This window comes from Equus caballus, chromosome 6 (genome assembly GCF_041296265.1).
Source record: "Equus caballus isolate H_3958 breed thoroughbred chromosome 6, TB-T2T, whole genome shotgun sequence".
NCBI lineage: Eukaryota > Metazoa > Chordata > Mammalia > Perissodactyla > Equidae > Equus > Equus caballus.
This window is the reverse complement of record NC_091689.1, coordinates 88,410,858-88,437,925: the sequence shown is the minus strand read 5'-3', so window position 1 is coordinate 88,437,925 and position 27,068 is coordinate 88,410,858. Positions and strand designations below refer to the sequence as shown.

The following is a 27,068-nucleotide window of genomic DNA, read 5'->3' as shown; positions in this document are numbered from 1 at the left end:
AGGAAACCTCAGTCCCCAACCATCCACACCCCATTATCCAAAAGAGAAATAGGGCCATCTGTTATTAATTTCAGTAATGAGGCCAGAACTAGTGCATACTGCACTGCAGAGGGCCTTCAAAGCACGCTAGACATCAACAAATGAACCACATTTTCCAGACAACTCTAAGGTTGAGTCAATAATTCCAAAGGAATCCATGTGGCACAAGTAATGTAACTGGGGAAGTTCCAGGATAGCAGCTGTAGTCCAAAGCATCGCAAAGCGGAAGCAGAACAGGAGAGTTCTGTGTCAGAGAAGGAGTAAGACGGAATGAGACAGACATCTGATGGTCACTGTGACAAACGCACGCTCAATAGCAAAGCAGCACGCTGTTGGCACCTGTTCTCCTGGACACTGTCAGTAACCTCAGTTAGGCCCACCAGTTGTTTTCTAAAACTTATCACAAGCAAGACACAAAAAAGCTAAACCCAGCATTACACAAACAAGGAAAAGATTCAGCTCTCTTTATTATATAACATTTATTTAATAATTTTACCCTTTAAGTTTAAAATTTCATTATAAACTCAAATGAAAAACAAATTCTGGGTTTTAAGAGGCTTAGGAAATAACTCCTTTTTGAATTAGTGTGCAGAACTAAGAATAAACATTTCCTGATGGGACAAAAGTCTCTGGAACCTATTCAGCTTCTGCTGCCTCTTCGCCTTCTCCACATTCAAACCGCACAAAGTCTACCACAGACACCCCGTGGGGCTCCACATACTGTCCCAATGTGATGGAAGGATCCAGCAAATATGGCTGGGACAGCATCTTGGTTTCCGCCTCTCCCCCAGGCTCATCATCCAGGGAGCCAACAGAGAGCGGGGCCATGCCCACCACATGCTGCCCAAGGCGGCGGCCAAGGTCCTCCAGGTCTGCCCTCTGCTCCGACGTCTCGCAGACGACCAGCGCCCCGTACTTCCCCAGCACCAGGTTGTGGAGTGAGGGACTGTGCATCGCTCCGTGGACATAAGAGCCAACAAAGAACCCAGCTGGCACCTTCACCCATGCAGCTCGTTTAAGACTCATGTTTTCTCCCAGTTTCCCTATAAAAAAACAAAAACAAAAAACATGCTTCCAGAATATGATGCCTGTGGTAGTACCAAAATACGCACAGAGGTGGCCAAGTGTGAGAGCCAGTCCTCTGCACCGACACCGTGAATCTGCCGTAAGATGGAGAGACTACTTTCAGTTTAAAGAGGACAAGGTGTGGGGGTGAGGGATGGAGAATACCTTTATGGAGCACCAACAGTGTGCCACAGCTGGTATTTAACAACACAGGCTATGCTGTCACACTGGACTCAGGTCTCCGTTCTGCCTCTTACTGGTTACACAACCTCAGGCAAGTGACTTAATGACATAACCCCATTGACTAATTTATCAAAGCCTTGGTTTCCTCACCTGTAAAATGGACATGATACCACTTAACCTGAAAGCAGGGTGATTGGGAGAAAAAAACAAGATACACGTAAAAGCACTTATAGTATCTGGCATGTTGTGAGCACTCAAATGCTGGCTCTCATCACTGCACTGAGCTGGGGCTTAGAGAGCTAAGGAACCCGCCCAAGGTTACAGAGCTAATACATGGCAGAGCTGGAATTAAAACTCAAATCTGGGGCTGGCCCGGTAGGGCAGCAGTTACGTTCGCACGTTCCACTTCAGTGGCCCGGGGTTTGCTGGTTCGGAACCCAGGTGTGGACATGGCAACACTTGGCAAAAGCCAGGCTGTGGTAGGCGTGCCATATATAAAGTAGAGGAAGATGGGCACAGATGTTAGCTCAGGGCCAGTCTTCCTCAGCAAAAAGAGGAGGATTGGCAGCAGTTAGCTCAGGGCTAATCTTCCTCAAAAAAAACCAACAACAACAACAACAAAACACCTTCAAATCTGACTCTAAAGCAATTATTTTCTTTTCCCCCCAAATTACCATCCCTCTCAAATTCCACCAAAACTGACACAGACAACTCCTGATCATCCATTGTATGAGGAAAAAGTCCACAACTAAAAGCCCCAGAAAACCCAAAACCCCCTGTCATCTGACAGTTTCAACTTCCTTTCATCAAAAATAAAAAGTTAACATTTTCAGAGTTGTTTATAAGAAGCAAAAACGGATTCCAGTTTTCCCTTTCTCTCAGGATGCTATCCCCTCTAAGAAACGTCCAAATAAGCCAAAAGGTAGGAGGGGTGGGAAAATAAACAAAGGAATCTGGGTAAATACTCCTGCATCAGCCACAGTGCCAGCTAATCATAAAAGGGGGTCTCCAAAAACCAAAGGGTTTAACAGCTCCAAGCATCTACCCAATAGTTAGTTCCCAGAAAGTGACAAGGCTCAAACACCCAGTTCTTCCAGAATTTCTTAATAAGTCCCAAATACAGCTGTCTGCCTGGTTTCTCATCCATGACTCACTGAAACACAATACATACTTCAAGATGATCTGATAAAAAACAGAATTGATGCTTTGACTGGAAACGTCAGATGAGCATTAAGTTCCCAGCAAGTCCAACCCCAGCCCTACTTCCCTCCCTCCATCAAGGACACGCAGGAAGAAGGCAAAATCCCCACTAGTCCTGGCGCAGTAATCCAGATAGGGTTCCTGGAACCAGTGGGCTCGCAAAGAACGTACCTTCACAAATTCAGGATCAGAGTTTTTTAAAAGAGAGTTCAGTTTCCTAAACATGATGCCCCAAAATATCCCTGGATCCCTTTATAAAGAACATAATGTACTATCTCCCCCATGGTGTATAGTGATGCAATCAACTGGAAGTCAAAAGGCCATCTTTGCCTAAAGATGTGCTTTGTTTGTTAGTGATGCCTGCAGAGTGTTGAAAATAATTTTAATTAGTGCAAACAGCTAAAAACGGAGATTTTTGCATACAAATCTAAATTATTTTACAGGAATTTAAAAATTCTGATGACACTGGGACCCCATTTCCCCCAAGGTAACAACTGGCTAGAGCTTGGTAATGGTTTCCTTCAGCAGACTGTGAGCTTTTCAGGGTGCCCGCTGCTCACCAAGATCTAACACATAACTCACTTCTCACATTCATCTTATCTGACCCTTGCAGGCACATGGGCTGGCAATTCTTGATCTAGATTTGAGGAACATCAGAGATACCAGGAGATCCAGTTCCTAATTTCCAGTTTCCAGAATGCTTACAAATACTCACCGATTGCTAAGGCCAGCTGATCCTTGAGAAAGCCTTCCGTCTCAGGGCCAGCTGGAAGTTCAGAGAGCTCAGAGGAATTCAAGAAACCCTAAGTGCACAAAGAAAACAATCATGCATCAGTTCTGTACTACTCAAATTATCAAGCGACTCGGCAAAAACAGCCTATTTCTCAGAAAATGATTTAAGACAACTAAGTATAAATAGATGATGTTTTCATTAAGCCAAGAATGTTAAAAATTGATGACAGTTCCATTTTTATAAATATTTTATCCTACCACCACACCACCCCCAATTCCATCCCAATCCCATCCTCTGGCCTCACTCCTCAGAATGCAGTTGCCTAAAAATGAGGACTAATATTTTCAAACAATCATAAAATGTTAAAGCTAACAGGTTGGCAGATTGTTGGCAGGAATGCAAAACGATACAAATCCAACGGAGGAGAATTGGACAACAGCTAACAAAACTACATTTACTTTTATCCTTTGACCCTGTGATCCTAATTCTAGGAATTTACCCTGACAATACACTTGCAACAATATGAAAGTACACATGCACAAAGTTATTGACTAAAGAATTATTTCTAACTGTAAAATACAAACAGCCTAAACGCCCAAACATAGGAGGAGACCATGGCACAGCCACACAAGGGAATCCCGCACAGCTGGAAAAAAAGAAAAAAGATCTCTAAGAGCTGCTATGGAGTATTTCCAGGATATATTATTAAGTGAATAAAAGCAAATTAAAACAGTATATACATATTATACAACCATTTGTGTAAGAAAAAAGTATTTGTATAAATACGCTTATTTTTGCAAAAAGACATAAAGGATAACCAGAAACCAATGAAGTTGGTTATCTACAGGAGTGGACAAGAATGGGGCAGAAGAGAGAAGAGGGAGCAAGACTTCTCCGAGTGTGTGTGTGTGTGTGTCTTATAGTTTAACTTTCAGAACCTTGTTCATGTTTTACGTATCAAAAATACATTAACAAGGATTTGGGGTGAAATCAGAAACTGACTAAACAGAAACATAAGACTCTAACTGTATTTCCAATGAATAACAAAACCTCACAGACGGGGATAAAAACTAATCCAAGTAACTCTCAATACAGTCCTTTGACCACGTAACTGTAATGTAAAGACAAAAAGAACATCAAAGAAATCTTGAACTCTTCAGTGGATCTGTTATTTCCAGCGGTTGGATAAAGTGACTGACACAATTTAGTATGCATTGTAACACTGAGTAAATAAGTAAACATACTGAAGTTGCTAGGAGCCAGTGTACCCACCACGACAGCAGGAAGATACAAACACAGAATGGAGGAACAAAAGGAAGAACCCTGAGGTGCAGGATTAGAACACTCACACTCACTCACACACACACACACTCTTCCCTGCTCTGTCTGCTGAAAGAGCAGAGCAGCTATGACATCTCAGTAGAAATAAGCATACCTAATGCCCGGATCTTGGTTTCTGAAAACCATTCCCCCACTAAAAAGGGTCAGGACTCATCAGAGAAGTGGCCAATTCCATGGCTGGGGCAAGGGAAGTATGATATAAGCCCAGAATATCTTGTTACACCAAACAGTAAGGAAATATTCAGAAAATAATGTTGATATATCAAAAGGACAATGGAGCCAGCCTGCACTGGCTCAGCTTGCAGTGGCCAAATCCGGGGCTAATTTGAGCCTCAAAATGAATAACGGATTATATAACGAATTGTAACCTACTGTATAAAATAAGAATCCATGGGTCAATGTTGGTACTAAGTAAATCACTAAATAAAGGGAGAAGAAGAGAAGTGTCTTTCTTACAGTAGAATGCCAACTAACAAAACCAATACATGTAAAAGCAATTACAGGAGTTAGAAAAATAACTATTATGCAACTATCATAGTAATACCTGATTCTGACTAGAACATGAATGGATGCTAAAACTTTTAGGCAAAACTTTTTTGGGGAATTGGATGTTTACACAGTCTCTAAGTATCTCCCATACAGATTACTTGTTAATTACAAAGAGGAATATGGTAACCTTATGGTGGAGAAACCTGGAAGAGACTACCTTAACCAAGAGAGCAAAATTAACATCATCAATAATGGGACTAACAGGGGCCAGCCCTACGGCTGAGTAGTTAAGTTCGTGCTCTGCTTCAGCGGCCCGGGGTTTCGCTGGTTTGGATCCTGGGTGCGGACCTAGCACTGCTCATCAAGCCGTGCTGAGGTGGTGTCCCGCACAGCAGAACGACAAGGACCTACAACTAGAATATACAGCTACGTACTAGGGGGTTTTGGGGAGAAGAAAAGGAAAAAAAAGATTGGCAACAGATGTCAGCTCAGGGCCAATCCTGAAGAAAAAATTAATAAATAAAAAATAACGGGACCGGGGCCGGCCCCGGGGCCAAGTGGTTAAGTTCGCACACTCTGCTTCGGCGGCCCAGGGTTTCACCAGTTCAGATCCTGGGTGCAGACACGGCACCACTCGTCAAGCCATGCTGACGCGGCATCCCACATGCCACAACTAGAAGGACCCACAACTAAAAGTACACAACTATGTACCAGGGTGTTCCGGGAGAAAAAGGAAAAACAAAAAAACCTTAAAAAATAATAATAATAATGGGACCAATAGTCATCATGTGCTGTCTGATGTGATGTTCTGAGAAAAATACAGGATGATTATTTAATATTCCTAGAAAAATACATATTTGAGTTTAAGTATGAAGAAAAATCAGACAAAGTCAAATTGAAGGACATTCTGCAAAACAGTCCTGTACTCTCCAAAAATGCCAAACAAATGAAAAACAAAGAAAGGCTGAGGAACAAAGAAAGGAGACTAAACAGACAAGACAACAAACTGCAACACATGATACCGGATTGGATTCTGGATCTGGATTCTGGAAGAAAAACTCCTACTTGGCAAAATATGAACCTATCTTGTATATTACACAAATAAAAATACTGTATCAATGCTACAACTCCTGAATGTGATCACCATCCTGTGACTGCAGAGGATGTCTTTGTCTTTAGGAGATACAGGCTGGAGGGAGACAGGGTCCTGATGCCTGCAACGTACTTGCAAAAGGATAAAACCAACAGTGATGATGATAATAGATACACAAAAAGTGGTGAAGCAAATGGGGCAAAACATTAACAAATGGTGAATCTAGATAAGATACATTGTAGTTTACTATAGAATACTGGCAACTTCCCTATGAGATTGAATTTTTTTCAAAATGAAAGTTAAAAAATTAAACTAAAGACCAAAGAGGAAAAAAAATAAAGCTAAAAGGGACCAAAGTCCCTTGTTACAGATAATGCAACAGAGGCACAGCAAAGTAATACCTCAGAGTTACGGGCAACATCAAGATTAGAATTTCTAGTTCAAGGGACTCATCTACTGAACACAATTCTAAAAGATAATCTCAACACGGTTTTCCATATAATATGAGTATTCAATGCTAGTGATAATTAACATTTACCATGAGATCTCAAGAGAAGGATAAATAGGAGGAGAAAAACACAAAAAATTGTTGTGAGTAGTACTTCTGTCCGCACAATAAGAATGAATCACAGGCAGACTGACAATTCTGTCCTTGATCCTGCTATTGACAAGAACATGCTTATTCTCCTAAATTGGGTCTTCTCCAGAATGTTTATTTAAAAGTCCTTTTCTCGGGCCATTCTAAATTACTGAATATAAAGCTTCCCCTGACTGGACAGCCTCTACCCCACTGGCATCCATTCATTCAGCACAGACTTAATGAGTCCCAGCACAATGCTAGGCCCACACCTCTTCCAGCAGAGACACAGCAGTGAAAAGACCAAGTCCCTGCCTCATGAAGCTTACATTCTATCAGGCAAGACAGACCATACATAAACACAGAAAAACGTAATACATAAGGATTATAACAAACACTTTTAAATGAAACAAAGTAAGAGGACAGAGCAACAGGAGGAAGGGCAACCCTCTGCAAAGAGATACCATTTAAGTAGAGAGATGAAGTAAAGGAAGGAGACATGGGAATCTCTGAAAAAGGGAACAGCAAAGATGGGCAGGGGGGTCCCAATCCAGCCTGTTGGAGACAACCCCAAAACTCACTTTACTGTACGAGGAGAGTTGATCCTTTAGGCTCTGACAATGCAACATGGTTCCAAGGGCTACTTGCTGGACCAACTGCTGAAATTTCAAATTTCTGGAAACAAAATCTGTCTCACAGTTTACCTGTGGGAACAAATTGATGTTGCTGTATAAGCTGTTTACTGATAGTTTCCAAAAGTGCCTGAAAGTTAGAGAATAAACCAAGGCGTCGACAGAACAAGCTGCAGATTCAACAAAACAGAAATAAATGACTCTAGAATTTTAAAGCCGCGGTTCTTCTCCTCGCCTGAGGCCAGAAACTGAATGAAGCGATTCGTGTTCTGCCAGTGAGTTGGCAATGACCTGCGCATTCAGAAGATGGTTCCACGATGTCGCCAAAGAACTCACTGCCAGTTCACCACTCGCCTGTGGCTGCATGTCAGAATCACCTCATTCTCCAGCCTCCTCCAACTCCAAACCACTTCTGCTGTCAGCCTGTTTATCTCCTCTCACTCTAACCGAATCCACATCCAATTCTTTACCAGCTGTGGTCCCTAAACCACTTCTGAAATACCTGCTGGCTACCTATCAACTAATTAATATAATTCCTGGCTTTAAAATTTGACTGTTCCAGGGAACTATCAGTGACAAGGTGTAAGGCTACACTAGACTCACATTCAGGAGTAATATTCTAGACTGCTCGGCCTTTTCTCACCAACACATCTGTCCATTTGTATACTTAAATGAATCCACAGCTAATAACTGGTCTCATGGGTTTAATTCCAACTGTCTCTTGTGGTTTTCAAACACCACTTCCTCTTTTTTTTTTTGAGGAAGTTCAGGCCCGAGCTAACATCCGCCATCAATCTTCTTCTTTTTACTGAGGAAGACTGGCCCTGAGCTAACATCCATGACCATCTTCCTCCATTCTTTAAGTGGTACACCTACCACAGCATGGCCTGATGAGCGGTGTATAGGTCCTCACCACCCAGGATCTAACCGCGAATCCCAGGCCCTCGCAGGAACTTACCCTCTACACCACTGGGCTGGCCCCAAATGCCTCTTCTTTAAGAGTGCAAAGGCTGGGCCAGCCCGGTGGCGCAGTAGTTAAGTTTGCACGTTCCACTTCTCGGCGGCCCATGGTTCATTGGTTCAGACCCCGGGTGCAGACATGGCACCGCTTGGCAAACCATGCGGTGGTAGGCATCCCACGTATAAAGTAGAGGAAGATAGGCATGGATGTTAGCTCAGGGCCAGTCTTCCTCAGCAAAAAGAAAAAAAGAGAAGGATTGGCAGTAGTTAGCTCAGAGCTAATCTTCCTCAAGGGAAAAAAAAAAGAGAGAGAGAAAGAGGAGTGCAAAGGCTCTACCACAAAGCCTTACACCCAAGGGACAGCTGCTTCTGGTATCTGGAATTCAAACAACTCACCTCTACTAGCACTGTCGTGTTTCCTTCCTGCAGCAGCCCAATCAGCCCTTCTTTAGTCTTTCTCCCATGGAGCTTGGCAGCTTTGCTCCAGCCCTCCTTCTGGGCCTGCTTATGGAGCCAGCTCTCTGCCTACAAATTGAAAAGAAAAAAGGCAGATGACAAAGCCACAGAATTTAGAACTGAATGGGGCTCTAAAATATGTTCAAGTTCCCTAATTCTTTCTGCTTCCCCTCAATCCTATAACAGAACTAAAGTACTCTATCATTTACAGACGGCCTACCACCTAATGCCAAACACCAAGCATTGTGCCTGGTGCTCTGGGTAAGTCTAATCTTCACAACAACCCTAGGGGGCAGATAGTAGTATTTTCATTATATACACAAGAACAACGCAATTCTGAAAGATTAAGTCAGGTATCCAAGGTCACAGGGTTAGTGTGAAGACATCATGATTTGAGTCCTGGTCGATCTGACTCAAAGCTCACAGAAGCCCTTTCAGCTCCAAGCAGCAGGAAACAGCAAAGCAGTCTTGCACGGAATAGGGTTTGTTATCCCTGGGATCCTGAGTCAATTGCTTCCAAATAAGACAGACTCAAAGGGAGAGATTGTCAGTTAAGTCACAGTCCTATCCAGGGCTCTGCCGTTATGGGTCACTGGGCAGCAGGTCTGACTCCTATGCTCCGCAGGGCGACCTCCCTAAGAGACTGAGGTCAGGCCCTAGGACCCACCCTGTCCCTCCTCCTCCCTCACACCTTTTTGAGATCCCCGCCACAAGCCTCCAGAGCTTTCTTGCAGTTTACAAAGGCGTAGCCCGTTTTTCGCCGCAGCTTCATGAGGAGCTCCTTGCTGGAGGCCGAGGAAGACAGCCAGCGCCCGGCATGAAATGAGTGCCATGGCTCGGGCGACTGAAGCAAAAGAGGCCCCTCCTGGAGGAGACAGGAAAAACAGGGTGAGAAGCGGGCAGCAGCGAGCAGCCAGCCCGGGGGGCGGGTAGAGAGCACGTGCGCAGGTGGGCAACATTAGGAGACTCGGGGGCCCCGGGGGTGGGGGAAAGGCTGCGCACCAGGGCTGGACCTCGCAGAGGCAATGAGGGCGGGGGAGGGGAGGGATGGAGTCGAATGGGGGTTGGAGGAAGGGGAAGGTGCATCACAGAGAAAGGCAGGTCGCTGCCGGGGCCAAGCCCCCTCCGCGGGCAGCGCCGGGGCCGCGCGACCAGGCAGAGGCGCAGAGCTCGCAGCAGCGACATGCCAGTGGCCGCCGTACACTCCCGCCGTCCGGGCGGCGCCCCGGTGACGTCAAAGGCCGACGGCGTGGCGGCGGGGCCAAACCTCTCCCCCGGAAAGCACCAGACCAGGGTGGCGCCATCTGCTGGCCGCAAGGGCACACTCGCCTCCGCCACTTGGCTTATTGAGACTCTGTTTCACAAGGAATTAGCCCCACAGGTAAAATAACGCCAACCATGCGATGAAGATGTCACAAAATAACAGTACAAGACACATGATAACACTTTATGTTTCTTTATTTCCAATGGGCTTTCATATTTATTATCCATTTATGACTCATGACAAACTTGTAGGTAGGTGGGCGGGTTCAGAAATTTGGCCAAGGACGGCTGGGGAGGTAGGAGTGGAGTCCCTTCAACAAACCCAGTAAATATTTGTTGAATGAGCAAAACATCTGTTGACCATCCACTGTATGCCAGGAACTGCTAGGCTTCAGGGCCTGAGAGAGGAGTGAACCACAGGCATACCCTCCAGGGTAATCTAATGGTGAGAAAATAGGGAGCCGACAAACGACACACAAGAAGGGGTAAGTCCCATAAGATGAACAAACAGTTAAAGCATCTCAGGGGAGGAAGGCTCAGGAAAAGCTTTTTTCAGGAAAAGAGGCTGAGAGTAATGAAGATTTTGACAGGGAGAAATAGCCCTTCCAGGCAGGGAAGCATGAAAAAGAAAGAAGTCATCAGGGGATCTTGGTGTGGATTCAGGGAGCAGAGGGCAGACCTTCCGTAATTTGGCCAGAGGTTGCAATGCATGTAGGACACCAGCAATGAAATAGAGGGTAATTTGGGTCCCACGGGAGAGACTGAGACCCAGCAGAGGATCTGCCACTTGCTTCTGTGCGCAGCAGAAGCTAACCAGAGCTGATTTGGGAAGACCTCAAGAGTTTGCAAAGTGGTTTGAAGGGAGAGAATGGAGGCCAGCAGGCCAGAGGAGGTGATATGTGGCCCAAGGAGTAAGTAAAGAGAGCCCCAACCACAGGAACCACAGTGGGAAGGGAAAAGAGGAGAGGGCAAAACACACTAGGAAGGAAAGACTGACAGGGGTTGGAAACCTAAAGAAAATCAAAGACAGGAGAACCTAGTACTTAGTGATCAAGGCTCCAGCTCTGAAGAGGGTGGAGAAGCCACAGTCCAAAGGACCGCTCTGCTGCCAACGCCCACTTCAGGGCTAGGAAGACTGCACCCAGTTAAAGCCATGGGCCCACCAGACTCTATGTCTAGAAGCAAGAAGTGGGTGGTCTGAGGCTGCTTCTTCCCAGCCCCCCGGCAAAAGCCTGGGTTCTTCGGATGCAGAAGAGATTTTTAATGCTTATTTCTTTCCCTTAAAAAAAATTCCATTAGAATCTGGCAAAGAAAAAAAAATCCATTCTGTATAAAAAGACAACAGCAGGACTGGAAGGGATCAGCGACAGTGAGCAGCCACTGCTCTCACATCCCTTTACCTCCTCTCCCCCTAAAAATCCTGGATACCCTCCTGTCTTCCTCCTCTGAGAACAGGAGCTGCGAACTTCCTTTGCACTCTACCCCAGTGCTGTCAGGGCTCCAGGATTCCTGGCAAGCAGGCATCTCCCTGTGAATATCTGGGGGAACAGAGAGGGTAGGAGGCAAGGGAAATCCACACTTTTGATCCTGTTTATGGCTTGGAAGATATGGCAGTTCCTTCATCAGGACAAGGGGCTCAGAGGAGCAGAAGGGTGACGTCAAGCAGGTCTCGGTCCCCTGTGTCTGGCCCTATAGATGTTGACATTCACATCCTCATCCCGCTGGGCCAGCTCCAGTTGGAAATGCTGGGGCAGGAGGTGCTGAAAGAAGCTCTCTGTCCCGTGCTCCTCTCTCATCTTGGAGGCCAGATAGATGGTGCCATGGGGCCCGCACAGGTGTTGGAGGGTGCCCAGCAGCAGTGGGAAGGTGGGCTCCAGGTACACGATATCAGCCCCCAGCACCAGGTCATAGTCTCCAGGGAAGACATGCTGGTCAATCCCCCAGGACAAGGCGCGGACCTGGGCCCGGCCTCCAGCCGGCACATTGGCCTGGACGTTGGCCTGGATCTGCTCTAGGGCCAGGGGCAGGTCAGTGATGGTAACATCCCCCCCTGAGAGAGAGGAAGGAGGAGAAATGCAAGTCAGAGGGACCAACCAAGGGGTCTCAGCTCCAGAGACCTCAGGGCCTAGAGGACAATGTCTTGACAGCCCAAAGTCCACACTTTGGCTTTTGGTTGCTCTAACCTCCATGTCACCCACCACTGTTCTCCTTACTCTACATTTTACAACATCAACATTCTCTCTGAGCTAATCTTCAACCCCTCTGCCCAACACACAACAATCACATGTCAGCAGAAGCCTGGGCAGGACTAAGCTGGAGGCGGGCTGTGCCCCCATCCCCTACTGACACAAACCAGCCTTCACGGGTCTGGAAAGCTTCCCAGGAGACATGACCTCAGCTCAGCCTTAAAGGACAAGTAGGAGTTAGTCAGGTGGAGCTTTCCAAGTAGAGAACAGAGTACAAAGGCCTGGAGGTGAGAGCATGGTATATTCAGGAAAGCTGGATCTTAGAGGATGTGGAAGGATTGAAGGGAGTAGAAAAGTGTAAAGACATGAGAGTAAAGAGGAAGACAGTTATGACATGCTGAGGAGATCCAGGCTTGATCCTGGGAGCAATGGGTTTTCAGGGTAGAAGCAGATGGTGAAGATGATCAGATTAGCACTTCAGAAAGCTTCATTCATGCAATAAACACATGTACTGAGTACCTACCAAGTTCTGGGAGCATAGTGGTGAGCAAGACAAAACCTCGGCCCTCCTTGAGGTTTATTATAGAGGTAGAGACACACTAGGTACTGCAAAACGATTTAATCATAATCACGATGACCATCATAGACACAGGAAGTACTAAGAATTCATTCATTCATTCATATTTATTATGTGCCTACATGCCAGGTGCTGGGAATACAGCAGTGGGCCAGTCAGACAAGAACCTCTCTGCTCATGGAGCTGACAGTCTAGTGGCAGGAAACAGACAATGAAGCACAAAACAAAATAAACAAAATTCACAGTACATCAGATGGTACTAAGTGCTGTGGTGAGGCATTAAGCAGGCAAGGAGGATAAGAACCACTCGAGGGACGGGGCAGGCAATGTAATTTTAAACTGGGTGTTGGGCCAGCCCCGTGGCCTAGTGGTTAAGTTTGGCGTGCTCCACTTTGGCAGCCTAGATTCGTGGGTTCGGATCCCAGGCGTGGACCTACACCCCTCGTCAGCCATGCTGTGACAACGTCCCACAAACAAAATAGAGGAAGATGGGCACAGAGGTTAGCTCAGTGTGAATCTTCCTCGGCAAGAAAATAAATAAATAAAACATAAACTGGGTGGTTAGGGAAAATTTCACTGAGCAGATGGTGTTTGGACAAAGACCTGAAGGAAGTGAGAGAGCAAACCACACGGATCTCTCAGGCTAAAATGTACCAAATGAAGGAGTAGCAGGTGCAAAGATCCTGAGGCAGGAGTGTGCCTGGCAGGTCTGAGGAACAGCAGGAAGGCCAGTGGCTGGAGCAGAGGAAGTGAGGGGGATCAGTAGGGGCCAGATCCTCACCTTGTAAGGGCCTTGTAAGGAGACTGGAGAAATTTGGCTTTCAGTCTGAGAAGGGAAGCCATTAGAGAATTTTAAGTGGAAGAATGGCATAAACTGACTTATGCTTTAAAAGGATCACTCTGGCCGCTGTGATGAGAAAAGACTGCAGAGAGGCAAGGTCAGAAGCAAGGAGACCAGTTAGGAGGCGGCTGCAGTGACCCAGGTGACAGATGATGGTGGTTTGAACCAGGGCAGTAGCAATGTCTAAGAAGTGGTCAGATCCTGAATAATTTTAAAAGTAGAGTCAATAGGTTTTGCTGACAGATGGGATATGAACTATTAGAGAAAGAGAGAAGTTGAGGATGGCTCCAAGCTGTTTGGCCTGACCAACTAGAAGACTGCATTGCCATTCATTTAGATGAAGAAGGCTGCAGGGGGCTGGCCCAGTGGTGTAGTGGTTAAGTTCACATGCTCCGCTTCGGCAGCCCAGGGTTCACAGGTTCAGATCCCAGGCACAGACCTACACACTGCTTGTCAAGCCACGCTGTGGAGGCGTCCCACATATAAATAGAGGAAGGTTGGCACAGATGTTAGCTCAGTGACAATCTTCCTCAAGCAAAAAGAGGAAGATTGGCAACAGATGTTAGCTCAGGGCCAATCTTCCTCACCAAAAAAACCAGAAGGTTGCAGGAGGACCAGGATTGGACAGGAAGCTCATGAGTTTGTTTCTGGACACATTAAGTGTGAGCTGTCCATCAGACAACCACATGAAGATATGGAGTAGACAGGAAGCCAGACAGACAAGTGAGGAGGTAGAAATGGGAGAGTTCCAGGTTTCCCAGCATAGAAAGGGTATTCAAAGCTGAGAAGTGATGAGATTGCTTAGGAGTGAGTACAGACAGAAAAGAGGAGAGGTGAAAAGCCTGCCCCTGAGCCCTGGGGCCCTCAAATGTTCAGCTGTGAAGATGAAAAGGAACCAACAAAGGAACACGGAACAGAGTGCCAGTGAGCTGGGCAGAAACCAGAAGGGTGGTGCCCTGGAAACCAATGGAAGTGTGTCCAGGAGGAGGGAGTGTCACAGGCTGCAGAGTCAAGTAAGGTGGGCTCATGACTGACGCCTGAACTCAACAACATGGAGCTGTAGATGAAGCCCACAACCTTGACTAGAGCAATGGAGTGGAGGGGCCATGGCGGGTGGGGGGAGTCCGGAATGGGCTGAGGAAAGAATAGCAAAGAGGACCTACAGACAGTGAGTATTAACTCTTGAGGAGTTTTCTCGTAAAGCAGAGCAGAGAAATGGGGTGGTAACCAGGGGAATATGTAGATCAAGAGTTTCTTCTGAGATAGGAGAAATTACGGCATATTTATATTTACACATATTTATTATATATACACTATATATATATATATATATATATATATATATATATATGGAATAATCCAGAGAGAAGAAAAAAGTAATAATGCAAGAGAGATTTGGTGTGGGGGTGTTGCTCGAACAATGTCTCTGAGTAGGTGAGAAGGGTGAAGGTCTCATGACAAATGGAGGGCGTGACCTTAGCTAGGTCATGGCATGTCCATGGTAACAGGAGAGAAGGCATAGTTAGGTGAGTAGACATTGTGACGGGAACATGTGGATGTTTTCTATGAGAAAACAGACACAGTCACAAGAGACAGGAAACAAAGTCTTCGGCTGAGGGTGAAGATAGGGGAGGCAGCATTTGGAGGTTTGAAGGGCAAGAAGGTAAGACACAGATGTTTAGGAGAGTGAAGAATGAGTGGAGGAGGGGATGGAAATAGGCTAGCTGGGCAGCACATAAGGACACACCTGAGGTAGTGACACAAAGTTAAAATGAAATCAGTTAGCACAGTTGTGTATATACCAGGAGGGCCTAAGCTAGCCTGGGGGTAGGAGTGTCAAGGAGGCCTTCCTGGGGAAGTGATGTTGGGGCTAAGCACTCAAGGATGCATATGCACCAACCAGAGGGCACAAGGATTTCAGACATGAGAGTACAGCCTGTGTGAAGGCTCCAAGGAAAGGAACATCAAGATAGGTTTAAGGAACAGACAGAAGGGCAATAGGTAGCACAAAGAGTGCAGGGGGAGGAGGGGGGGCACAGAGGGAGGCAGGACTTGGAGGCCATGCCAAAGGGGTTGGTTCTATCCTGAAAGTAACAAGAAGCCACTGAAAGATGGGCATGGGAGGATTACAGCGGCACTTTGAGAGGATCCCTCTGCCGGCTGGGTGGAGGAGGCAGAGGCCCAGGCAGTCAGGGAGTCAAAGAGGAAGACCAGTTTGACCAAATGTAGTAGTCCAGGCAAGTGACAGTGGTGCATGGACTGGGAAGTCGTCAGTGTCGATGGAAAAACGGGAGAAGATTCAAAAGATTTTTAGGAGATAAAATCAATAGGACTGGAATCACAGACATAGGGGTGAGAAAAAGGGACAGGTCAAAGGTGATATCGAGGTTTCCCACCAAAGGGATGGTGGTTTGATTCACTGAGATGGGGAAACCTGAGGGAAAAAAGGTTTGGTGGGGGATCAAAAGATCTAGTTTGGGCACGCCAAACTTACCCATGGGAAAGCTTGAAGATGCTTGTGAAAATCCAGGGAGGAGATGGCAGTGGCCTCAACTAAGATGGCGGGAAGAGGAAGAGACAATTGGGTATGCATTAAGGGCCTATGACCCACAGGACTGGCTGATTGTGAGGGGAGAGGGCAAGGGACAAGATGACACCCAGATTTCTGGCTTGGCAGCTGAATACGGGGCGAAGGAGGAGGAGCCAATCTGGAAGCCAGTGAAAGCAGGTGTTCCCGGCCATATTACACCCCTTTTCTCTCATTTTAACATAACTGCCCGCCTCTCATCCATCCTTCATGGGAAACTGCTGTTGACACTCCCTCCTCCTTTCGGAGCCTGCCGTGTCCCCCCTGTTCACCTCCTTCTCGCCTAGCGGAGCCTCTCCTTGACGGGTTCCCGGGAAGCAAGGGAGACGTGGCTAGAGCACATGCACCGGCTCTGCGCGGATCTCGCGACAGTTCTCGTGCGGGACCCGCCTCCTTCTCTTCCCCACTAGACCGTAAGCTCCCCGGGGAGAGGACATCTGTCTCAATCATGGTCGTATCCCAGGACCTGGCATGATTCTTGGCACACTGGGGACTCCAAATACGTGTAGGTTGAATGAACATAAGACTTCCCTGAGTGTGACCTGGTTGTGTCCCTATGAAGGAGGACCTGTTCATTTCTAAGGAGATGACATCATAAGTGTTTTTAAATGAGTGTTTTCGGTGTGAGGTTTTGCCTGCCCAATAAATTAAGAAATGTTTCTTTTGTAGTTTCTGGTTCTCGACAAAAATGCTGCAAAATTTTCCTTACCTTTCCTTCCCCAAGTCTGCGGGGCCTAATTCCTACCCTACTTCCCACAAAACACACCCAACCCTCAGAAACTCATACAGTTGTTTTCCCCACGCAACCAAAATCTTAAAAATCTAAAATATATTCGTAATACAGTTATAAAGCGCTGAAGAGGTTTCATACCCGCAGGCTGCTCCCCCTACAGGGTGCCCCTATGCATGCACTTTGACAGAAGACCACGTCCAAAGCAAAGGAGATTTTAAATGACAGCGCTGTCCATGAAATCACAAAGAGCAAAAAAGTAGAAAACAAATTCCTACTAAGGCCTGCCCAATTTTTATTTCTTGCCCCCAAATCTACCACTTTGGGCGGTCTGACAGCCAATCAGCGCTGTCTGGCACACAGAAGCAGGCACACACGCACACAAAGAATGTTTAAAAAGAAGGGATTGGGCTGGTGCCTAACCATTCCTCTCTCCCAAGAATCCAGAAAGTGACAATTTCTCCACGTCTTCATGCCCCTCCCGCCGCAAAGCTCACGCACCCTGCAGCGCCGCCAAGATCCCCACGATGCCCGTCCCCGCGCCCAGTTCGATCACTTTCTTGCCTCGGAAGTCCACATTTTGACTTTCGAAATAGTTGCACAAGCTCAGAGCCTATGGGAGAAAAAAGAGAAAAAAAGACTGTCGCGGGGATGGCTCCATATGGGAGAGGGAGAGTCCGGGGTCTGGACGTCCCGCGGCCCCTGGGCCAGAGCCACCCACTCCTCACCGCGTCCCACACGCGCGCTGCCACCCCCAGGCGGGACCCGAAGTTCTGCGTGATGCTCAGGACGTGTCCACAGAAACAGAACCGGCTCTTCTCCGAGTAAGAGTCGGCGAAGAGCCCGACCTCCCGCGGGAACACGGATTCGGGCTCTGATTCAGGATCTGGGCGGGGGTCCGCCATCTGGACACCGTGGCCAGCGCTGGGATCGGGATCTGTAGCCGGGTGGGGGTTGGGGGCCGCGGCCGTCTCAGCTTTCCAGTGGCACCGAGCCCCGCCTCCCCGAGTTTGCCCTCCTTCCTCCAGTTTGACTTCCTGGAGGTGGAATGAGGAGCTCCCCCTCCCGCTCCGGTGCCCAGCACACACCCGACGGGACTCACCCCAGACCACGCGGGTCAGACCCGGCAGACCGGTCCGAGATCGGGCAGAGGGGAGAGGAGCGAGGATTACTTGTAGAATTAGGAAGCGGGGTCCCAGACCCCTCTCACCTGCAAGGTGCACAGGTGCCTGCAGCCAGGAAGGTAACCCAGACAAGGCAGAAGCAAGCTAACGAAAGAGGCTGGGCGCCGCGTCTGGCCTTACCGGCCCGGTTAAAGACGAGCTGGGTGGAGGCGTCCCCCTGCGCTGGCCCCCTCGGTTCCTCCCCGTCCTCCCAGCCCAGCCCGGCCCAATTCACTCTTGGCTCTTTAAGGGGTGGGGTCTGCTCGCAACGTGTCTGACTGCGTCATTGTCTTGCGCCCGGGCCTAGGTCTCCACGTGGGCTCGGTGGAGAATCCCTGCGCTGGGGATCATGGCGGGAGTCGAGGCCCCGCAGCCCCAGAAGCGCTACTATCGGCAACGTGCTCACTCCAACCCCATGGCGGATCATACGTTGCGCTAGTAAGTGAGCGGGGCAGGGGAGGGGAGCCTTGGAAGGGGTAGAAGGGCGGAATTAGAACAGCCCGGAGCGGCCCGGGAGAGCGATTGCGCTGGTCCGGTTGGGAGGGTTTGAGATAGACCCGGGAGGATCAGCAGGGTGACGTCAGCTTAGGGGTGGATCGAGGAGTTTTGGTGGAGGGCGGAGTTGGCGGGTTGGGCGTGGGTGTGGCTGTCCCGCTGAAGTCTGGGTGGCGGCGCAAGTCTGGGAAAAGAAATTGTTACTAAGACTAGAGGGATGGAGGCAGAATGTCGTTTCCATCTTTTGGTTTCGTTTGTTGGATTTAACAAAAAGAGAAACGTATGCACAATCCCGTCCACACCTTATTCCATCCCCTTCCCACAGAGAACATAGACAAAGTAAGGTCCCCGTGCCTTAGGCAGCCAGTCTCTGAGGAAAGGGGAACTTGTGCCCCAGAAAGGAAAGCTGCCTGGCCAGAGTAACATTAACTCCTAGAAACGGAGATGGGCAGGTCAGCAATCATGGGCCTCACGATGGGCCTATGATTCACACTGGGGGTTAACGGTGGTTTCCATTGTGTCTCCGAGAGGCCACAGGGCCCACTGTTAACCGAATTTTCGAGAAACCCTCCTCCCAACTACCGCCCACCCATACTCATCCACCCCCACACACGCAGTACCACTTTTGCAATGGTATGACCAACCTTCTCATGTCTTCTCTCCCTAGCCCTGTGAAGCCAGAGGAGATGGACTGGTCTGAGCTATACCCAGAGTTCTTCACCCCACCGACTCAGAATCAGAGCCACGATGACCCAAAGGATGAGAACGAAAAGAGAGTTCAGGCTCAAGTGGAGTTTGCAGACATAGGCTGTGGCTATGGTGGCCTGTTAGGTAACACTCCCGCTCTCTCTCTGGGGCAAGGAGAGGTAACACCTAGTTTCTGCGATCTCAGCAGGTTTAGTGGGGACCATAGTTGGCCTTTCCCCTTTGGACCAGACACTGGTGCTATGACATCGGTGTGAAGAGTCCCCACCCTCCGTCTACTCTCCGTCTGTGGCCTTTGCCCTAGAGTAGGGAGGGGCTGCCTCAAATGCCTCTTGGAACTTGGGTTGTCCTGTCAGGCCCCACCCCTGGCCCCAGTCCCGACATGAGCCATTTCACCTGCGAGGTGCTGGGTCAGTGAGCTGGTCAGCACAAGCAACAGAGATTAGTCACTGTGGCTAGTGATCCTGAACTGTCTTTCTCAGGATTCCACCACACCCCTCCCCCCTTCCTCTCCATAACTCATTGCTCCACTCTCTGTTTGGGAGTCCCTCTTGTATTGTCTGTACTGTCCTGGCCTAGCATGCCGGCCCACTTCTCTATTTCTACATCTTCCCATGGAGGTAACAGCATGACAGAGAGGAAGAGCATGGTACTTGGTGGCAGAAAACCTTGGTTCAAGTTGGAGTTCTGCCTCTTCTTAGTTCTATGACCTTGGGTATTTCTGACCCTCGGTTTCCTCATCTTCACAATTTACACTGCGTGTTATGAGGATTAAATGAGACAATGTGTGAAAACTTTAAAGCACTTGCAAATACACATGTATTCTCAGGCCCTCCCACTTCCAGTCTTGGTAACAGTTTTCGGATCTCCCCAAGCCCTCTTCTCCAGGACGGAACCATCCATCGGGGTCTCTCTGCCCACACTTGCCATTCCTGATTGTGGTAGTTGCAGGCTGGGGCTTCCTTTCCTGTGTTGACCCCTTTGCGCTTCCTGCAAATATGAAGTTCGTGATTCCATTCCTATTTCTGTGTCCAGTGGAACTGTCACCGCTGTTCCCAGACACGCTGATTCTGGGTCTGGAGATCCGAGTGAAAGTCTCAGACTACGTACAAGACCGGATTCGGGCCCTACGAGCAGCTCCTGGAGGTGGCTTCCAGAACATCGCCTGTCTCCGTAGCAATGCCATGAAACACCTTCCTAACTTCTTCCGCAAGGGCCAGGTTGGGAGGGGCCCTAGTGGGTCAAACTGGTAGGCAGGTGGGGCGTGGAGGCCAGGCTCTCACAACCCTGTCGGTGCATGTCTGTCTCACAGCTCACAAAGATGTTCTTCCTCTTCCCTGACCCACATTTCAAGCGGACGAAGCACAAGTGGCGAATCATCAGTCCGACACTGCTTGCAGAATATGCCTACGTGCTGCGAGTTGGGGTGAGTCGGGAGTGGGAGGGACAATGGGGTGAGTGGCCTATTCAGGGACCTTCCACTAAGAATTTAGTAGGGGTGCATTTAGGGCTCACACCATCACTCCCATCATCTCGTGGCTCAGTTCCGTGCAGCCCCCTGTCTCGCGTGATTTTTCCCTGTGCAGGGGCTGGTGTACACCATAACAGATGTGCTGGAGCTGCACACCTGGATGTGTACCCATTTTGAAGGACATCCCCTGTTTGAGCGTGTGCCTCTGGAGGAGCTGGTAAGTTGGGGGTCTGAGGGAAATAGGGAAGATTCAGGCCCTTTCCAGAGTGGTTCTGTATTCTTTGAATCCAGTTCGGTGCCAGGTGGATGGGATGGGAGTCTCGGGGCCAGGGGCAGTCTGAAAGGTGGGCAAGGACTTATTGGACCATTCCTTTTCCCAGAGTGAAGACCCCATTGTGGGACATCTGGGCACCTCAACCGAAGAAGGAAAGAAAGTGCTACGCAATGGAGGAAAGAATTTCCCAGCCATCTTCCGAAGAATACAGGATCTCACCCTCCAAGCAGTGACCCCCAGTCTCACCCGTCCTGGTCCCCAACTGCATACCATGCCTTAGCTGGACCGCATCTTCCAGGGACTAGAAAGAAGATCAGGCCCTCTGGACTTTCCCAGCTGAGATGGCTGGAGCTGAGAGGCAGCATCTCTCCAAGAAGTTGGGGAGCTGCCCAGGGCAGAATTCTGGTGTTCACAACTACCCCTGACTCCTCTCACCTTCTTGCCCCCGCTGCCAGCAGAAAGCAAAAGAAGCTGGTTGGGAAGGTCAAAAGGCCTTGGACCAGAAGGGATGTTTGGAAGGGTACAGGGTCTTGCTCTTCCCTAGCACTCCCTTCTCCTGGGATCTGTCCTCAGCTGGAGTGAGGAATGCAATTCTCCACGATCTCTCTAAACTGCCTGCTAGGCTCAAATCACCTGTCCACGTGTGTTTCCTTTGCAGTCCTGGGGACAGCATGTATACGTACGTGTGCACATGCTCGTGCTGTTTTCTCAGGAAAGGCTAGGGTGTGTATCATGTGCCTTCTCCCATCCTCCCATCCTCTCCCTGCTGAGACTTGACCTGGGGAATCTGCTCCTTTTTTTTTTGTTGCTGTCTCTGGAGAGTCCCTGGGAGGGTGTGGGGGCGGAGACCCTCTCCTTTTTCATGTTGACCTTCGGTTCCAGAACTTCAGAGCTGACTGACTGGCACAGAGCCTGATGGGGGTGGGGTGGGGAGTGGGGGAGTGAGGAGCAGAGAGCTAAACTGTGGAGGATTCTGAAGCTAAAAGTAGAAAGGGGCTGCTAACTAGAAAGCCCACCAAAGGGGACTGGGTCAGCTGGAGATTCAGAACACTCACTCAGCCCTTGCTCTGTCCAGGAGCCCAGAGAAATCTTTGAGCTTTTCCAGTTTGCAAAAGGTTCTTTCTCTGCTCCTCAAGCCCAGAATTCCCTGGCTGGAAGGACAGGGCTTGTTGACCTGAAAGACCCCCACTCCACCCCCCCACGGAACAAAGAAGAAGGCTTCTGGAGCCTTTTTAACCAAGTAACCCACCACCGTCTGCCAGGTCCAGGGGGAGGGGAGATGTGGCGGTGAAGGAACATCATGCTCACATACAGAGAAGGTGCAGCCAAGAATCTGGGGACAGCTACATTTGCGCCTCTTCCCGTAGGAGCTGAGATGGGGAATTCCTGAGGATGGGCCCAGGGGGCCTGGATCCCTGGGGAAGTGGTGAGAATACCAGGGACTGGCTGCATCTTGGTCACCTAGGCCTCACTAAATAGCCTTTCCCAGGATGAGGCTGTTAGGCTGCCGGACTAGGGCACCAGCCCAGGAGGAGGGACTGCTTCAAGCCTCCCCTCCCAAGAGGGTCATTGCATCATGAGACCCAAGGGAGCCACGAGGCAGCCCCAGCCCCGCCTACTGTTCCTGGGTGCTAATCCCCTGCACGGACCACTCAGGAGAGGGGATTGGCTGAGGAGCTTGGAGAGGGGGCGTCGCCACTATCTCGCCCAAGGGTTAAATAGGGGCTCGGGCAAGCAGGCAAGATGCTCGGGAGAAGCGCTCTCTTTCGCGGGTTCTCTGAACCAGACCATGACCCAGACCCTCAAGCTCGCCTCCAGAGTGTTCCATCGCCTCCGCTGTGCTCCCGAGCTGGGCACCTCACTGGGTTCCAGAGGCTCCGACTCAGCGCCCCGGAGCTTGGCGGACATCCCAGGCCCCTCCACACCCGGCTTCCTTGCCGAACTTTTCTGCAAGGGGGGGCTGTCGCGGCTACACGAGCTGCAGGTAGAGGGGGACACTGTTCCCGGGACTGCTTGCTGGGGAAACTGGCTTTGAAAACGCCAGAAAGGACAGGCTAGTAGAGAACGTAGGAGGGAGGGCCAATGAGAACGGATGCCCATGAATTATGGAAACAATAAGTTGGGACCGGGGTCGGTGGCTCTACTGGCGCGGAGTCCATCCCGACACCCAGCAGAGGAGTGCGCTCAAAAGGCGCCTTCTCGCTGTGCAGAAGTCTGGAGGCCGGGTAGGTCCAGGACAAGTGCGAGGGAGGTGGAAACGCACAGTACCTTCCTCGCGCGTTCGGCTTAAAGCTACACGCGCTCCTGTTCCTTTGGTGGGTGTTGGCCCTGAGATGCACAGACCACGTGAGGAACCTTTAGGGATTTCTCCACCTCGGCTCGGCTCAGGTGACCAAAAAGAGGTCCTGAATGTCTGCTTTGCGCAAAGTTCCTCCGTTTTGCCCATCACATTCAAACTTTCTAGGGATGGGGAGTAAGGGAAAGAGAAGGAGGAGGGATTTGCAGCAGCAGGTCATACACTAGCTTGGGAGCGCGCGAAGGAGCAGAAGCTCCTCCTTCCAAAACCCAGCTAAAGCCCTTGGTGTTGGCACGGGCCAAGCTAGGGGTCCCTGGTCCGGGTCTCCAGGTGACCGCTGCGCCCGTTCTTCCAGGTGCAGGGAGCCGCGCGCTTCGGGCCGGTGTGGTTGGCCAGCTTCGGGACGGTGCGCACGGTGTACCTGGCGGCCCCTACGCTCATCGAGCAGCTCCTACGACAGGAGGGTCCCCGGCCCGAGCGCTACAGCTTCTCCTCCTGGGCTGAGCACCGTCGCTGCAGCCAGCGGGCTTGTGGACTACTCACCGCGTGAGTCCTCTCTGGTTCCAAAGCCCAGGGGTCCGGCTGGTCCGGGGAGTCTGTCTGGGGGTGTGGAGGGAGGTTGGCCGTTTCCCCAACCTTCTGGCAAATCGAGGTTCCCATTCTAGTCTGTTTCGCTCAAGTTCAGGTAGAGCCCCACCCTCGCCCCCCGCCCATCTCCTTCCCTTTTGAGGCCAGAATTCTGGGAACCGGTGGAAGCGGCTTAAGGTACCAGGATCTAGATTCTGTGATTCAGGTTACCCAGGAACCCAGGCCCCTCCGGGGCAGGAAATGAGTAAGGAGGAAGGGGAATGGAAAGCGGGCGCGGACAGGAGCATGTTTCTGTACCCCAGGGAAGCAAACTCAATCCCTCTCCTGGCCACCCCAGCCAAACACAACCCTTCTCCAAGGCTGGCAGCCGAGTCTGGCCGCCGCCACGCACGCCCATCCGCCCTGATGCGCCCCGTCTCCGCACCCCCGCAGGGAAGGCGAAGAATGGCAGAGGCTCCGCAGCCTGCTGGCCCCGCTCCTCCTCCGGCCTCAAGCGGCCGCCCGCTACGCCGGGACCCTGGACGACGTGGTCCGTGACCTCGTGAGACGACTGCGGCGCCAGCGGGGACGGGGCGCTGGGCCGCCTGCTCTGGTTCGGGACGTGGCAGGGGAGTTTTACAAGTTTGGACTAGAAGGTGAGTCCCCACACGGTTAGGGGCGGGCGTAGGAGGCACCCGGCCGGGGTCTCCCGGTGCCCTGACAGCGCCCCCTCCCGGCCAGGCATAGCCGCTGTGCTGCTGGGTTCGCGCCTGGGCTGCCTGGAGGCCGAAGTGCCCCCAGACACTGAGGCCTTCATCCGCGCGGTGGGTTCCGTGTTTGTGTCCACGCTGCTGACCATGGCGATGCCCAACTGGCTGCATCGCCTCGTGCCCGGACCCTGGGGACGCCTCTGCCGAGACTGGGACCAGATGTTCGCATTTGGTAAGGCACAGAAACGAAATGGAGATGGAGAACGTAAAGCTGTTCGGGAGTAGTGAGGCATCCCTCTACCTTCTCCGGGTGCAGCCCAGCAGCACGTGGAGCGGCGCGAGGCCGAGGTCGCCGGGAGGAGCCCGGGAAAGCCTGAGGAGGACATGGGATCTGGGGCGCACCTTACCTACTTCCTGTTCCGGGAAGAGTTGTCAGCCTCGTCCATCCTGGGGAATGTGACGGAGCTGCTACTGGCTGGAGTGGACACGGTGAGGTTCTCCCTTTAAGTTGCGAGCCCCGCTTCTAGACCTTAGCCTCCCCGGTCTTAAGGGCCATTTTGCTGCTGCAGGGGATCCACTATGGCCCTCTCCACTAGCTTGGCTTAGCGCCTGCTGGGCTCCAGACTGCCTCATATTCTGCCCCCTATACCGGGTCCTCACTCTCAACACCTCCGATGTTCTCACCTGTCCCCTCAGGTGTCCAACACGCTCTCTTGGGCTCTGTATGAACTCTCTCGGCACCCCGAAGTCCAGACGGCCCTGCACTCCGAGATCACAGCTGCCCTGGGCCCTGGCTCCAATGGCCACCATTCAGCCACTGCTCTGTCCCGGCTGCCCCTGCTTAAGGCCGTGGTCAAGGAAGTGCTGAGGTGAGGCGGCAGGAGAGGAGGAGCTGGGGAAAATGCCAGGGAAGGACTGGGGAAGCCTATAGTGGAAGGGAGCAGGGAGAGGGAGCAGAAGAAAATGCCATTCTCCTCCTGGCCAAGAATGGGTTGGAGGAGGGGATGAGAGAGAGGCTACAGGCCCCAGCCTCACCTTGCTGTTTCCCTCTTGTGCCCTGCAACCCAGACTGTACCCCGTGGTACCTGGAAATTCCCGTGTCCCAGACAGAGACATTCATGTGGGTGACTATATTATCCCAAAAAATGTGAGTAGAGCCTATGGGCCCCTTTTTCTAAGCCATCCCTTACTATCTTGGGCCTGGTCCTGTTCTCAAACACTCCCCATAAGCCCTTCAAACCCTCCCTTTGGCGTGAATGCCTCTCTCAAGGATGCAATGGGGCAGTGGGGGACTCATTCCAAAAGTAGCCCCAGAAAACTTACCCATCACCAACCAGAGCCTGCCTTTGCCCCAGTCCATATATCCTCTTCTCTGTGTCCCTCCCTGCATCTGTGGACCCAAACTGACAAGGTTGTGTTCCTCCTCCATCAGACGCTGGTCACACTGTGTCATTATGCCACATCAAGGGACCCTGCTCAGTTTCCAGAGCCAAATTCTTTTCGTCCAGCTCGCTGGTTGGGGGAGGGTCCAGCGCCCCATGCGTTTGCATCTCTCCCTTTTGGCTTTGGCAAGCGCAGCTGTATGGGGAGACGCCTGGCAGAGCTTGAGCTGCAAATGGCTTTGGCCCAGGTAAGTGATCTAGACATACCTTCCCCAGATGGGAGAGACCCTAACCCTGTAAAGCCATGAGGTCTTGGGACAGCATGGGAAGGTGTGTGACTTGGAAGACTTGGTAGACCTAATCCTCTGGAATATGGCAATCCCATTACAGGCCTGGAGGGTGAGCAAGGGTATTTGGACTATCTTTTTCCCCACCATAATCTCTCCCCCTCATTAGCCAGAAGTCCTCTACCGGCCACAGGTGGATTCCAACCTTGGCTCTCCTAGCACTCAGAATGCCCTTTACCAATCAAGCCTACCATTGCAGACCCCTCCCATAGTGAGAACCTTCTTTCTCCCTTTCCAGATCTTGATCCACTTTGAGGTGCAGCCTGAGCCAGGTGCTACTCCAATCAGACCCATGACCCGGACTGTCCTGGTACCCGAGAGGAGCATCAACCTACAGTTTGTGGACAGATAGTCCCATGGAAGGAGGCTGTCATCATCACCCTTCCTCTCATCATAGGTGTTTATTAGGCACAAGACCAAGAGATGCGTATTCCCCCTGAGGCCTGTCTATCTGACCAAACTGGTTCAAATGACCATAGCAAGGTACTTGAGGCAGCCCTGACCAAGGGGCGAAGTATGCACTTGTCCTGACACACCAGGCCCCCAGAAAACCATGGGCCCTCTGCCCGCTCAGCTCTTTTCGTTTCATATCATATGCATCCTTCAAGGGCCAACTCAGATTTTGCCTAATAATGCTGGGTGGCCTGAGGAAGAATTCAGCCACTGCCCTTTTGGGGGTTCCACAGTATTCCCTGATGCTGCTGGC

The 27,068-nt window shown here is 50.4% G+C and overlaps 4 protein-coding genes across 9 annotated transcripts; 2 read left to right on the top strand and 2 right to left on the bottom strand.

The window, feature by feature from the left end:
- Window positions 1-503: 503 nt before the first annotated feature.
- On the bottom strand, window positions 504-10,205 carry TSFM (Ts translation elongation factor, mitochondrial). 2 transcript variants are annotated; one of them, XM_014740887.3, is made up of 6 exons: window positions 9,771-10,205; window positions 9,460-9,633; window positions 8,709-8,837; window positions 7,302-7,424; window positions 3,203-3,290; window positions 504-1,082 (listed from the first exon to the last, which is right to left on the bottom strand). In XM_014740887.3, the coding sequence occupies exons 1-6, from the start codon at window positions 9,951-9,953 to the stop codon at window positions 676-678; spliced, it is 1,104 nt and encodes a 367-aa protein (XP_014596373.2). In that variant the 5' UTR covers window positions 9,954-10,205; the 3' UTR covers window positions 504-675. The 2 variants fall into 2 exon arrangements, with proteins under 2 accessions (XP_014596373.2, XP_001490226.2); XM_001490176.5 differs by having other exon boundaries at window positions 9,858-10,205.
- Window positions 10,206-10,208: 3 nt separating this feature from the next.
- EEF1AKMT3 (EEF1A lysine methyltransferase 3) lies at window positions 10,209-18,301 on the bottom strand. Of its 3 annotated transcripts, none has more exons than XM_001490082.7 (3): window positions 17,681-17,991; window positions 17,454-17,565; window positions 10,209-12,081 (listed from the first exon to the last, which is right to left on the bottom strand). In XM_001490082.7, the coding sequence occupies exons 1-3, from the start codon at window positions 17,855-17,857 to the stop codon at window positions 11,690-11,692; spliced, it is 681 nt and encodes a 226-aa protein (XP_001490132.1). In that variant the 5' UTR covers window positions 17,858-17,991; the 3' UTR covers window positions 10,209-11,689. The 3 variants fall into 3 exon arrangements, 1 of the variants encoding a protein (XP_001490132.1); XR_011440154.1 differs by lacking the exon at window positions 17,681-17,991 and adding an exon at window positions 18,163-18,301 and having other exon boundaries at window positions 12,062-12,081; XR_011440153.1 differs by lacking the exons at window positions 10,209-12,081; window positions 17,681-17,991 and adding an exon at window positions 18,163-18,301 and having other exon boundaries at window positions 17,428-17,565.
- METTL1 (methyltransferase 1, tRNA methylguanosine) lies at window positions 17,973-21,689 on the top strand. 3 transcript variants are annotated; one of them, XM_023642189.2, is made up of 7 exons: window positions 17,973-18,195; window positions 18,423-18,553; window positions 19,278-19,441; window positions 20,351-20,535; window positions 20,670-20,741; window positions 20,902-21,003; window positions 21,167-21,689. In XM_023642189.2, the coding sequence occupies exons 1-7, from the start codon at window positions 18,001-18,003 to the stop codon at window positions 21,338-21,340; spliced, it is 1,023 nt and encodes a 340-aa protein (XP_023497957.2). In that variant the 5' UTR covers window positions 17,973-18,000; the 3' UTR covers window positions 21,341-21,689.
- A 1,160-nt stretch (window positions 21,690-22,849) lies between these two features.
- CYP27B1 (cytochrome P450 family 27 subfamily B member 1) lies at window positions 22,850-26,743 on the top strand. The gene is given in 9 exon segments (NM_001163957.2): window positions 22,850-23,044; window positions 23,712-23,902; window positions 24,377-24,579; window positions 24,665-24,865; window positions 24,950-25,122; window positions 25,330-25,502; window positions 25,702-25,780; window positions 26,066-26,263; window positions 26,601-26,743. Coding segments are annotated over 9 exon segments (1,527 nt in total). The 3' UTR covers window positions 26,715-26,743.
- Window positions 26,744-27,068: the final 325 nt, after the last annotated feature.

Coding starts and splice junctions, on each gene's coding strand:
- TSFM (XM_014740887.3), bottom strand. CDS start 9,953: ATGTCGCTGCTGCGAGCTCTGCGCCTCTGCCTGGTCGCGCGGCCCCGG. Junction 7,425..8,708: donor ACACGACAGTGCTAGTAGAG/GTGAGTTGTTTG, acceptor TTGTTCCCACAG/GTAAACTGTGAGACAGATTT. Junction 1,083..3,202: donor TCAGCTGGCCTTAGCAATCG/GTGAGTATTTGT, acceptor GTTTTTTTATAG/GGAAACTGGGAGAAAACATG.
- EEF1AKMT3 (XM_001490082.7), bottom strand. CDS start 17,857: ATGGCGGACCCCCGCCCAGATCCTGAATCAGAGCCCGAATCCGTGTTC. Junction 17,566..17,680: donor CAGCGCGCGTGTGGGACGCG/GTGAGGAGTGGG, acceptor TTTCTCCCATAG/GCTCTGAGCTTGTGCAACTA. Junction 12,082..17,453: donor GATCTTGGCGGCGCTGCAGG/GTGCGTGAGCTT, acceptor CCTCTCTCTCAG/GGGGGGATGTTACCATCACT.
- METTL1 (XM_014740756.3), top strand. CDS start 18,001: ATGAGGAGCTCCCCCTCCCGCTCCGGTGCCCAGCACACACCCGACGGG. Junction 19,442..20,350: donor TGGCTATGGTGGCCTGTTAG/GTAACACTCCCG, acceptor TTCTGTGTCCAG/TGGAACTGTCACCGCTGTTC. Junction 20,742..20,901: donor CCTACGTGCTGCGAGTTGGG/GTGAGTCGGGAG, acceptor TTCCCTGTGCAG/GGGCTGGTGTACACCATAAC.